A 14,268-nucleotide genomic window follows, 5' to 3' on the forward strand; every position below is an offset into this window, starting at 1 on the left:
CAGTGAAGTGCATTGCTTGTGAGGAAGTAAGGTAATGGTGTTCCGGCAGCTGACAGTAGTAACCATTACAATTCTACTGAATGATCACGTGCCTTGTAGCCACGAGAATTGGCAGTGCTGCAGGATCGGTGCCTGTAACAAGTGGGGATGGAACCACATCCACGAACATCGGCTCAGAATCAGACTACGTGGAGGGATGTGGCGCCTCAGAGGCTACTGGAGAAGCCTTGTCCTAATTCTTACTCTTCTTCTTCCTTTGTAACCTTCGGTAGGCATGGTTCGTTCAAGGGGCTATTCACAAAAAGTGCGGGGACAGATGAAGAGCAGACAGCCCTGTGGCCCACAGGCCGTGGCTCCTTCTGCCACTGTTTGGTACCGAGCCTTCAGTGCGAGGGTTGCTGGGGAGAGGGATCCTGAGAGGAAGCCCTGTCACTGATAGATGATGAAGAAGGAGACTGTTTTCTTTTCCCACGGCATTGCCAAAGAAGGAAATGTCGTGGAGTCGTATACCTCTGCATTACAATAATATTTCACATCTCAAGAGCCTCTGGGACATAGTGACCAGCAGCAGAAGAAAGTTTAATTCACCTCGTGTGTAAATCTTGAACCATGGTACCATGCAGTCTACATGGGGACTCTCCCCACGGGCACCATCCAGCTGCAGCAATGGTGATGTGGCCAGTAAACTGTTGCCTGGAGTTCCTGTTCCCCAGCTGTGACAGGAACGTACCCCTTGTCTTGTGTAGGAAGTTTACAGCTGAGGCACCAACAGTACGGTATCTGCGTGGTCGGGGGCTTACCACCGTGCAGGTACTTGACGTACTCCCCCTCTCCCCTCTCCTCAGCAACAGAATGGCTACCATGCCGTCTTTTGGGCACAGAGCCTTTACAAGAAAGAAAGGGCGCAAGAAGACAAATGCACAGAAGGTTATATATATGCCACGCTGGGCGACCTTCCCTAGGCAAAAAAAATGGTTCAAATGGCTCTGAGCACTATGGAACTCAACTTCTGAGGTCATTAGTCCCCTAGAACTTAGAACTAGTTAAACCTAACTAACCTAAGGACATCACAAACATCCATGCCCGAGGCAGGATTCGAACCTGCGACCGTAGCGGTCTTGCGGTTCCAGACTGCAGCGCCTTTAACTGCACGGCCACTTTTCCTTTGGAAAAGGAGTAGCAAGTCGAAACCCAATAAAGGGGACAATATACTTAAGAATGAAAAGTTTTAGGATGCCAGAAGGGAAGAAAACGAGTGTCGAAAATAACAAACCACCTTCCAATGGAAAGGCAAAAGGGGAAAAAAGAACAGCAGAAGGATAGTGTTGCAGCACGGAACGTCAAGTAGCATTGTAGGGGCAGGGGCCTCGTGGTTGGCCAAGCACGTACTCACAAAAAGAGATGTGCCCTCTGGGGGGGGGGGGGAGGGGGGGGGGGTATGTCGGTGAAGTCAATTTCTTTGATGCAAATAACAAGGACCTTACAACGTTCCAGACAACACGTCCAACACACCTGCAGCCTTTGTGTATTACATCAGCAATTGCCATGTTGTATACAAAAAGTGACAGAACAGGAATAAGAATAAATCTATGCTCAAATAAAAGGGACCATTGTTTTTCTCGTGTAATCCTATCTGCCAGATATGAGCCGGCACAGTAACTTAGCATGTTCTGTCAGAGAGCCGGTTGATCTCTGTAATCAAAAAAACTGAATAAAAGGATCAACAACGAACTCCAACCGAGGTCATGTGACATCCGCTACGACCAAATACGACGAACAATAACGAACAAAATGCGAAAGATGTCAGATAATCTCCTCTGCATTCGAAAATAAAGAGTTCTGTCCAAGATGGCAGCTTCCAAAACGGCAGCCATATTCGTAACAATCTCACATGTTCCCCTCTTCCATCTCACATTACTTTACTTTAAATTTCTGTTTATCCAGCTGTTTTTCTTTCAGAATTGTGGTTCCTCACAAACCGGTATAATAAACGTTCAGCAGCAAATGACGGGTAAAATTTATTCTTAAGTACATAACGAAATCAACTGAAGTGAAAATAACTGAGGAATTGCTACAAATATTACCGGTAAAACCTCTGTGAGATTTCATCCAAATGTACAGTCAACAACTGTCAACCTCGACTTGGTCGCAAGAACGACGAATGCAGCTGGGAGCGTATACTCACCCCAGTCTTGAAGTTGACGAGCGAGTTGGGCACGCCCGTCTGCGTCTGGAAGGCGGGCAGGAGGCGCTCTGCGATCTGCGCCGCCTTGTCGCGGAACATGACGTCGCCCGTGAGCGCGAAGCACGTCAGCAGCCCGCCCACGAAGCGGATGTTCGTCTCGAACACCGACAGGTCGCTCGTCTGCAACAAACGTATCACTCTTGTCACACTACACACACTCAGTACCACACCTACGGTTATTGTCAAAAGTACGATCATATGGAGTATCGAGTGAAATTTGTCACTGGATTGAGGACTTTTGGTAGGAGGACGCAGCATGTTATCTCAATTGGAGAGTCATTGTCAGGTGTGCCACAGGGAAGTGTGTTGGGACCTTTGCCGTTCATGTTGTACATTAATGACTTTTCATACACCAAAAAAAGTTTTGTATCACACCGGTCACCAGAACTCCTAAAGAAAGACGTTGACAGTGGATATTATATCACAGACACAGTCCCTTTGACTGTTCAGAGATGTCACTAAACGCGCCCAAAGATGTAAACAACCATGCGTGAGCATTGCCTATTAAGGGTTCGACAGCCGATCATTTCCAGTCATGCCAAAAGGAAGGAGGTACAGGGCTCGTGTTGTCTGTAGTTCAACCATGCCTCGACGGTCAATACCGCGGCTCGATCGCGTCCGTATTGTTACTTTGTGCCAGGAAGGGTTCTCAACAAGGCAAGTGTCCAGGCGTCTCGGAGTGAACCAAAGCAATGTTGGTCGGACATGGAGGAGATACAGAGAGACAGGCACTGTCGATGACATACCTCGCTCAGGCCGCCCAAGGCTACTACGGCAGTGGATGACCGCTACCTGCGGATTATGGCTCGGAGGAACCCTGACAGCAACACCACCATGTAATAACGCTTTTCATGCAGTCACAGGAAGTCGTGTTACGACTCAAACTGTGCGCAGTACACTGCATTATGCACAACTTCACTCCCGACGTCCATGGCGAGGTCCATCTGTGCGACCACGACATCATGCAGCGCCATACAGATAGGCCCAACATGTCAAGTGGGTCGCTCAGGATTGCCATCACGTTCTCTTCACCGATGAGTGTCGCATATGCCTTCAACCAGACTATCATCGGAGATGTGTTTGGAGGCAACCCGGTCAGGCTGAACACCTTAGACACACTGTCCAGCGAGTGCAGCAAAGTGGAGGTTCCTTGCTGTTTTGGGGTGGCATTATTTGGGGCTAGGAATATACAACAACCCCCTACGTATCGCTCACATAGAGATCGAGAGGATAAGATCAGAATAATTACTGCACACACACACACAGAGGCATTCAAAACATTCATTCTTCCCACGTTCCATACGTGTATGGAACAGGATGAAACCATAATAATTGGTACAATGGGACGTACCCTCTGTCATGCACCTCACGGAGGTTTGCAGAGTGTAGATGTAGTGTAGATGTAGGCACAAGAGACAGAAATAAGTTCATTTCTTGTAGACTTGGAACGTTAAAAAAGATCTGGTAAAGAGGGTAGCGGACAGGCCTGTCCGCTGTTATGCGTGATTGCCTGCAACCTTTTTTATTAACAATAATAAATAAATAAATCACTACCAGAGTTTAAGTCACTGATGTACAGACCGCGGTGTGCGGGCCACAAGGGGGCCGGCCCTCACCGTTCGTTCTTGTATTACTATATTTATTTATTTATTTATTTATTACAAACTTTCATTGTCCCTCGAAATGGAGAGATCGGGCCGTTGGAGACCTTAGACCTTTTCAACCCAGTCCAAAGTACGGCCTTTACGCAGACACCGTGAGGGGTTTGCGGTCCCTGGTACTAACAAGCCTGTACATCCATGGTTTATGCGTTTACAAACATCAGTTATCAACTTTGTCAGTGGCTTTTGTAAAATGAAGTGCCATGAAATCTATAAGTCTCGAAAATGGCAAGGAATTCTAGACAGATATAATCTGTGTTTAACACTCGGCTACCAATATGGATGGGCTTCCAGTCCGAGCGACTGCTGAGAACAGAGAAAGGCGGCCAATCATGGCTGCTGCCATCAAGTCTGACAGGGATAGCGAGACCACAGCGAGCTGAGGAAAGCGAGGCAGAAACGAAAAGGCCCTGTACCAAAGGGAATAAAAAACGCTACAGGAAGCGAACTACTGAAAGAAGGAAGCAAAACCGACTGAAAGAAACAGCATTCGCCCCATTTACAGGCTCACGTATTCATATTCTGCAGACCTGTGTTCATAATCGTAGCGCTACATGAAATACTGTTTATAATCAATGTGTACCTCGATAATTATGACGTTATCAATGTTGCAGGGGATTTTTGTTTTTGCAGCTTTTAAACGAATTACAAGACGCGAACTTCTTAAATTTCCGGACGAAAGCTTTTAAAATGATACCTTTATCTGAAGTCTTGCAAGTTATGCTAAAGCAATGTGCCACGCACTGATGCAAACAAATGTTTTAATATAGTAAACATTTTATATTTTATTGTGTTACAACCCCACAACGATATTATTGCACTTGGCTTCCCATGGCCGTTACCGGAAACACGTGGTGACAGGAAAACGCATCGCACTTTGAATGATTTCAGGACAACTGTGCATATACTATCACGTGTTTCAGTGTGTCCTCGTGAAATATCATGACAAAAACTATCGATAAGCTAACCGAAACGCCCTCATTCACAGGTGCAATATTATAAACCTTAAAACTGTAAGCGAGAGGAGAGAGAGAAACACTGAGGTCCCCCTCCCGAACCCACCACAGAAGACGCTGTTGGTAGCGGGTGACATTATCGCGTGGCCGACACAACGCAGAAGTCTAACAGCGTACAAACAACGCATACAGTTGCCAGTAAAACTCGTTATCACAAAACAACAACAAGAGCGTAGTCGAACTTATCGAATTCTTGTCTGAAAAATAAATGAAAGGCTAGAGAGAGAGAGAGAGAGAGAGAGAGAGAGAGAGAGAGAGAGAGAGGTGGGTGGAGTGGGAGAGGGGGGAGAGCGAGTACAGAAACGGGTAGGAGTGGGAGAGGGGTGGGGAGAAAGGGGAAGCGAAAGGGGATGAAAGGGAGAGAGACTGAACACAGCTGAGAATAAATAACTGAAAAACTGTATCTTATAATCATTACCTTTACATTTGAAACTCCCTGGCATCTTCAAACTGTGTGCTGGGCGGGGACGCGAACATGGAACCTTTGCCTTTCGTGAGCTAGTCAACGACTGCCAAGTCCTAGGTTCGAGTTCCGGGTGGACTCACAGTTTTAATTTTCAAGGAAGTTTCAAATCACCGCACACTTCGCAGCAGAAAGAAAAGTGTTTTTGAAAGTCATCTAAATAGCCAACATGTTGCCATTTGTGTTACTGAGAAAGTATACTGTAACTGTAAATCTGACTCATTCCATATCATTGCGGGAGACTGCACTTATTGTCAACGGAACATGTAACTAAACTCAACAATGAAACGCGAAACTTCGTTTACTCTGTTTTCACTGTATTGCGTCCTAAGGTAAAAGTGTCCTTAGCATGAAGCTAGGGTCTGACTACAGCACGCATGGTCATATTGTAGGTAGTTTTCCTTTGCCTTCCTCTTACATTCGAACGGACTTCCTCAGCCAGTTAGAGGCTGACCTACAATTCAACGTCAATTATTTGTCAGGGAGGGAAGACGCGTTTCATTACCACACACACACACACACACACACACACACACAAAATTACATCCTACGGATGTCGTATTTTCACGAAAAAAATATTCTCCGTCCATAGAAGTCAGTCAGAACCATATGTGGTGTCAGTTCGTGAACTTTGTGCAGAGCGCCGTTCAGTACTCCCATAATTCTGAGTGTGCCATTGGAGTACGGTCTTGAAAGCTGTCCGAGAGCTTATAACACGGATGTCAGGCGCTTCTAGGCCGACCATTTTTAAATAAAAGCTAATGGTGGAAACAGGCATTTAGACTTATTCACAAAATCGACAACAGCTTATAACAACAACATACTCTCATAGTAACTAACCAAAATGACATTCGGCAGTTTCAATTCATCCATTACAACTGTGCAAAAAATATCACGCTTTCTGCCAAACATTCCTGTTGTCTCTTGTAGAATGAGACGAGCAACTATGACCCTACACATCAGTTCCTCTTCAGTTAATACTGGTGTCTTGTACAAAAACGACTTCATGTTAATTTCACAAGAAAATCCAGAACATTAAGGCACTCACACTGTATTCAAGGTAACACCGGCAATGTCGACGCAGAAACGTATACAATTTGCTTGCATGTTCCTCAAAATCCTCAATGGTACAAGAAGACGGTAAGTACAGTACTGCACTGTCCACAGGGATAATAGACTGACAGTAGAACTTGAACGGTTGGAGCGGACGTCATAAACGGACATTTTTGACGGCTTGAATTCTGCTGGAGATACTTTTAACGAGATGTCTGAATGCCCGCGAAGGAATGGCATCCCACTGTTCCTCAAGTGTCGAAACCTGAGAAGACAGCGATGTCGGACGCTGGGGTCTGCAGGAAAGTCGATGTTCCGATTCATTCCACAGGTTTTCCATCGCATTCACGTCGGGACTCTGGGCAGGCCAATCTATTTCAGGGATGTTACTGTTAACACACCACTGCCTCACAAATGCTGCTGGGAGACAGGCTGTATTGTCGTGCTGATACAATAGTCTCCAAACTGTTTCTCTACTGCACGCAGTACACAATGCTGTGAAATATGGCTTTAGCATTTCCTTTAACCGCAATAAGGAGACCGTACCCCAACCACGAAAATCACCCTCATACCATAAAACCAGCACCTCTGTGATTCACTGTTGACTGTTGGCACAGGTACCGTTCTACAGACTTTCGCCAAACCTAAGTCCTTCCATCCGATTGCTACATCACTCGTTTACAGAAATGCATGACACCACCTCAAGTGTCGCTCAACATTGACTACAGAAATGCGTGGCTTATGATGGGCTGCTAGACCGCTGTTCCCCGTCCTCTTTTACTCCTTACGCAGAGTCATTGTGCTAACTGGACTGCTGGTAGCGCTGTGGAACTCACGAGTGATTCCTTCTGCTGATTTCACGCGATTTGCTACAGCCGCTCTCTGCAGTGGTCGATGGTTCCTTTTCGTCAGTACGTGAGGTCTGTCTGGCCTTAGTTAAGCTGTGGTCGTTCCTTCGCGTTTCCACTTCACAACTTCACTAAACAGTCGACCTGGGCAGCTTTAAGGGTTGATACGTCCCTGACGGTTGTTGCTCAGGTGACATCCAATGACGAGTCCACGTTAGAAGAAACTGAGCTCTCTTGACAGACCTGTTCTGCTGGCGCGTCCGCCTCTTGCGACATCTGTTGGTCAGTTCCGCATGTGCGTGGATAGTTTTGATCAGACAGCGTATGTGCGCAGCCCTATCGCTACGGGCTGCTCCCATCTTGGACGCCAGGAGTGTCCAACGGCATACCCACCACGAAGATGTACAAGAAAGGGCTAACTTCGTCACCGATATTGTTAAAATAAACATCCCGGTTCATGAAATTACAATTAAATGAATACTCCTAGCTGCCTACAGGCGTTGATGTAAGTCAACGGGGATAGTTGTAAATGTGTGCCCCGACCGGGACTCGAACCCAGGATCTCCTGCTTACATGGTAAACGTTCTAACCATCTGAGCCACAGAGGACACAGAGGATAGTACGACTGCAGGGACTTATGTCTGGCACGCCTCCCGTGAGACCCACATTCCCAACTTATTGTCCCGCACTATATTCATAGTGCCCCTCCCCATCATACTCATTACTCGCGGCTTTTTGCCGATTCCCGTAAGAGTTCGGGCACTGTTTGTGCACCCGCACAGAAGATGGTCAAATGTCGGGTGAGCCTTATATATGAAGATGGTAATCTGTTCTTTCGGACATGTCTTGCTGTAACACTGCGAGAGGTACATGTCTGGGAACATGATTCCAGGACTGTACTTCGTCACTAAATTTACTTCCGATGTGCCCAGTACGGTTCACGCGTAGTAGGAGGTATGTAAGTAACACCTGTCCTGCCCACGTTTGGAAGATTCTTGTTATTGATGCCCAGGTACGTTTTTGTGGCGATAATTTTTTAACTACTGCAGTGCTTTACGTATCCAACATCTGTCTTTGGAATTCTGTGGGCCAGTCGAAATTATGTTCATAGCGATGGCCATACTCAACACTGTAAGATTCATTTGGTTTAGATATCGTGTCTTCATTCCACCTAGGTCTGTAGCTGGCTGAAAATTGATCGCCCACAGGATGATTGAGGAGGAAGGGAAGCATGTCTCTGGTGGTCTAGAGAGTCTAGAGAGTACAGGGGAGGGGAGTGTTTGGCTCTTAAACGGTTAGCAACGTTTATCTGCAACGGTGTCTGCGAGTTACGAGAGGTAGGCTGTGGCGAGATGTCTCCGGCCTGAATCATTGAGTGCCATTTACGCTAGCTACTAGGTCACTCGTGTCGGAGATGGTTACACATAAATATTATTTAAATAATGCAAATTTCTCTACCACGCCATGGGAGATGGTCTGGCGTAATATTGCATCTCTCCTGTCCACAACCCGCTGGCCACGACTCTACTAGGATCTCACTTCACTCGTTTAACACGCGATTGTGGGGAGAGAGTCTCGCAGTCTAGGTGTCTCTTTGTCGCCGTCTTTGACAGTTCTAGCGGTGTCTTGGGTCTGTTTGCCACTTGTACCAAGTGTGGGAAATCCTTCGGCTGTAACTGATACAACAGCAGTGTCTTTAGTGTCATCCAACGGACCGGAGAGTATCATACTGCAACTTTCTCGCTTATTCCTGGGTAGTGTATTCGCGATAATGCTCCAGGCACTGATGTTCGCGGTTACACACCCATACGTCGGAGCTCGTGGGGTGGTCTACCCTGTAGGCGACATGATTTCAACAGGGGTGGTTTCAGTTACTAGTCGACTCTTAACTCTAGGTGCGTATTTTGTAGCGCTGTGTTACACACGTACAGCATCTTTAGTTGGTAGCGTCAGAATTTTACTATGATATCACACAATCTAGTAATGTAGTGTTAGCTTGCCAGGAGGTTTATCTTTAGCGGTGTGGTATTTCTTTTGTATACAGTGTCTTCAGTTAGAAATCGTTAGTGTTTATAAAAAAAAATTTAAAAAATGTTCAAATGCGTGTGAAATCTTATGGGACTTAACTGCTAAGGTCATCAGTCCCTAAGCTTACACACTATTTAACCTACATTATCCTAATGGCAAACACACAAACCCATGGCCGAGGGAGGACTCGAACCTCCGCCGGGACCAGCCGCACAGTCCATGACTGCAGCGCCATAGACCGCTAGGCTAATCCAGCGGCGTTAGTGCTTATAGAATTTACTATGAAATCATTTATATTTTTATCACTCTTTCTTAGAGCCTGAGGGACGTAATTTGTTATTAACAAATAGACACTGTCTACAACCTACCCCTATGGTGCCCACTCAGATGTCCCAGTTATGAAAGATGGGTAGGGGAGGTATGTTCAATAGCAGCGGTAATTAATTTGGGCACACACCGCATTGTTACTGTCTGAGAGCATCATGACGTCAATTCAATGTCGGGAACAGTGACGAGCGGGTCTTGCGTAATTGGACAAAAACGTAAAATTGTGTAAAACCCAGTAACGATACAAAAATGGGTGGCGAACCTATAAAATTGGGGAAACACAAAAAAAATCGAAGAACGCGTAAAAATGAGAGTAATTACATATCTGCTTGGGTGTGGTTCCTGCTAGTACCTTGAATGACGTAATATTACATTGGAATTCACAAACAGCATTCAAGTGATGTCACTTAACGTAATTTGATATGTGTATGCGATGCAGCTATTCGTTTGCACATTTTTGACATCGTTTTGCCTTTTCGGAAATACGATTTTTTGACTCTGTTGTGACGATTTGAAAATTGGTTCCGGCCCGAAACTAGTCATCGAGTGAATAAAAAAAGTTAAATTTTCAGCTTTGGACTCGTTTTTCATTGTACAAATACACTCAATCTGATCCTCACCCTATGGTGTCCCGCTCAGGAGTAACCCCTCCCACTCAAGTGTCTCAGCAACCAAAAATGAAGGTGTAGAAGGGGTTCTTATCGTCACCGGTCCAGAGGGCATAGGGATAGTGGGAGGGGGGGGGGGGGGGCTGAGGTCCTCGTAGGTGACCTTGAATACAAGAATCACAGCCGTTGGAGAGGGAATGGGGGCACCAAGGAGCCCATGTGTTTAACCTGAAACCATAAGTCTTTCATATCTAGCGACAACAAACAGATTATAATCGGTAGTTGTGTAGTTCCTATGAGACCAAACTGCTGAGGTCATCGGTCCCTAATCGTACACACTACTTAAAGTAACTTACACTAAGGACAACACACACACTCATGGCCGAGGCAGGATTCGAACATCCGAAGGACAGCCGGCACGGTAGCTCAGCGTGTTCGGTCAGAGGGTTACGTGCCCTCCATAATAAAAAAACTGAGTCAATCGATCAACAACGAACATAAATGGATGTCTTACGGCGTCCGCCCCGAGCAGACACAACGAACAAAAGCGAACAAAATGAGATAAAAAAAGGGAGAGCCACGTGAACCGTGATAAGGCGCCCAAGGCCGCGCGGCTACCCCGCGCTACGGTAATAATCAGATTGCGGGTTACGCCCGCAGTGCTACAGTACTTTAGCCGTCCACTATCATGATCATCATCTCCAGTTTCGGCTCTTGCGGTATAATGGGCTGCTAGACACCTCACCGAAAGTGTCCTCAGCAGAGCTGCCGTCATAAAGGCGAATGGTGGACAAACCCCATATTAATATCCGCTAATAGGTATCGAGATGCTTTTGATCAGACATTACAGTTCAGAGATATTTTGTATTTTGGTGTAAGGGATCCGTGTTCTACTGTGGCTTGTTACACTAATCATTATTTACCTCTACTGCCTTTATTTCGATGGAAATATGTCTACCACAGGAACCACCGAAATGTAAAAAACAAAACAAAAGAGTGTAATCCAACAGCGTCGTTTGCAAAAGTATTGTAATGTATTTGTAGTCACTTTGGTAGGTGCACATCGGTCAATTCGTCATCAGCAAACCTATCCGTACTGCTATGTATCAGTGTTAATATACAGTCAACACTTATGTTAGAGAACGAACCCGAGACGCAAGTAGAATGGCACTGAATTCAAGCTTGGGGCTAAACAGTAAAGAAAGCTGTTAGTGTTATCAATCAACAGGAAGTACCGTTCGTGAACAGTGCAAGTTTGGAAACAGACACAGACACAGACACAGACACACACACACACACACACACACACACACACACACACACACACACACACAGTCTACAGTCGACATCTGTACTGTTGTGTAGGTTCGCACAATATAGATACAAAGGTGTCACATGGGTCACAGGTACCTTACTCTAAAACATTCTGAAAGTATCCCTGAATTACCTACAAAATTCCGACTGTGGAGTCTGGATTCACTCTGTATTACCCTTATTATTATTATTAGTATTAGTTTTCCTTCCTACTTTCAAAGTAGTAAATTCTCCCATTCTTTGTTGCAACACATCTGCACTGGAGGCAGCTAACACAGTTTCTTCAGCAAGATGAAGGTGGTACCAGTAAGACGTTCTCCTTCTACGTTCTGTCGTTTTAAAGATCTGAAAGACTTGGTCGAGGGTTGCTGAGAACAGAACCCATTGCTCTGTTCACGATTTTTAAATGGTCCAATACACTTTGCCTGATTAAAATCCAGTAGTCTTTATCAGCGCTTGGTATACACACTTCTACATCTACATCTACATCTATACTCCGCGAGCCACCTTACGGTGTGTGGCGGAGGGTACTTATTGTACCACTATCTGATCCCCCCTTCCCTGTTCCATTCACGAATTGTGCGTGGGAAGAACGACTGCTTGTAAGTCTCCGTATTTGCTCTAATTTCTCGGATCTTTTCGTTGTGATCATTACGCGAGATATATGTGGGCGGTAGTAATATGTTGCCCATCTCTTCCCGGAATGTGCTCTCTCGTAATTTCGATAATAAACCTCTCCGTATTGCGTAACGCCTTTCTTGAAGTGTCCGCCACTGGAGCTTGTTCAGCATCTCCGTAACGCTCTCGCGCTGACTAAATGTCCCCATGACGAATCGCGCTGCTTTTCGCTGGATCATGTCTATCTCTTCTATTAATCCAACCTGGTAAGGGTCCCATACTGATGAGCAATACTCAAGAATCGGACGAACAAGCGTTTTGTAAGCTACTTCTTTCGTCGATGAGTCACATTTTCTTACAATTCTTCCTATGAATCTCAACCTGGCGCCTGCTTTTCCCACTATTTGTTTTATGTGATCATTCCACTTCAGATCGCTCCGGATAGTAACTCCTAAGTATTTTACTGTCGTTACCGCTTCCAATGATTTACCACCTATGGCATAATCGTACTGGAATGGATTTCTGCCCCTATGTATGCGCATTATATTACATTTATCTACGTTTAGGGAAAGCTGCCAGCTGTCGCACCATGCATTAATCCTCTGCAGGTCCTCCTGGAGTACGTACGAGTCTTCTGATGTTGCTACTTTCTTGTAGACAACCGTGTCATCTGCAAATAGCCTCACGGAGCTACCGATGTTGTCAACTAAGTCATTTATGTATATTGTAAACAATAAAGGTCCTATCACGCTTCCCTGCGGTACTCCCGAAATTACCTCTACATCTGCAGATTTTGAACCGTTAAGAATGACATGTTGTGTTCTTTCTTCTAGGAAATCCTGAATCCAATCACAAACCTGGTCCGATATTCCGTAAGCTCGTATTTTTTTCACTAAACGTAAGTGCGGAACCGTATCAAATGCCTTCCTGAAGTCCAGGAATACGGCATCAATCTGCTCGCCAGTGTCTACGGCACTGTGAATTTCTTGGGCAAATAGGGCGAGCTGAGTTTCACATGATCTCTGTTTGCGGAATCCATGTTGGTTATGATGAAGGAGATTTGTATTATCTAAGAACGTCATAATACGAGAACACAAAACATGTTCCATTATTCTACAACAGATTGACGTAAGCGAAATAGGCCTATAATTATTCGCATCTGATTTATGACCCTTCTTGAAAATGGGAACGACCTGCGCTTTCTTCCAGTCGCTAGGTACTTTACGTTCTTCCAGCGATCTACGATAAATTGCTGATAGAAAGGGGGCAAGTTCTTTAGCATAATCACTGTAGAATCTTAAGGGTATCTCGTCTGGTCCGGATGCTTTTCCGCTACTAAGTGATAGCAGTTGTTTTTCAATTCCGATATCGTTTATTTCAATATTTTCCATTTTGGCGTCCGTGCGACGGCTGAAGTCAGGGACCGTGTTACGATTTTCCGCAGTGAAACAGTTTCGGAACACTGAATTCAGTATTTCTGCCTTTCTTCGGTCGTCCTCTGTTTCGGTGCCATCGTGGTCAACGAGTGACTGAATAGGGGATTTAGATCCGCTTACCGATTTTACATATGACCAAAACTTTTTAGGGTTCTTGTTTAGATTGTTTGCCAATGTTTTATGTTCGAATTCGTTGAATGCTTCTCTCATTGCTCTCTTTACGCTCTTTTTCGCTTCGTTCAGCTTTTCCTTATCAGCTATGATTCGACTACTCTTAAACCTATGATGAAGCTTTCTTTGTTTCCGTAGTACCTTTCGTACATGATTGTTATACCACGGTGGATCTTTCCCCTCGCTTTGGACCTTAGTCGGTACGAACTTATCTAAGGCGTACTGGACGATGTTTCTGAATTTTTTCCATTTTTGTTCCACATCCTCTTCCTCAGAAATGAACGTTTGATGGTGGTCACTCAGATATTCTGCGATTTGTGCCCTATCACTCTTGTTAAGCAAATATATTTTCCTTCCTTTCTTGGCATTTCTTATTACACTTGTAGTCATTGATGCAACCACTGACTTATGATCACTGATACCCTCTTCTACATTCACGGAGTCGAAAAGTTCCGGTCTATTTGTTGCTATGAGGTCTAA

General features: G+C 45.2%; 1 protein-coding gene across 1 annotated transcript in view; it reads right to left on the reverse strand.

Moving 5' to 3' along the window:
* Window positions 1-14,268, reverse strand: part of LOC126417204 (mannosyl-oligosaccharide alpha-1,2-mannosidase IA-like) — a 66,015-nt gene that overhangs the window by 37,127 nt on the left and 14,620 nt on the right. The window contains exon 3 of the mRNA XM_050085102.1: window positions 2,186-2,365. Coding sequence (XP_049941059.1) covers window positions 2,186-2,365 — 180 coding nt within the window. The remainder of the gene's footprint in view (window positions 1-2,185; window positions 2,366-14,268) is intronic.

This window comes from Schistocerca serialis, chromosome 1 (assembly GCF_023864345.2).
Source record: "Schistocerca serialis cubense isolate TAMUIC-IGC-003099 chromosome 1, iqSchSeri2.2, whole genome shotgun sequence".
Lineage (NCBI taxonomy): Eukaryota > Metazoa > Arthropoda > Insecta > Orthoptera > Acrididae > Schistocerca > Schistocerca serialis.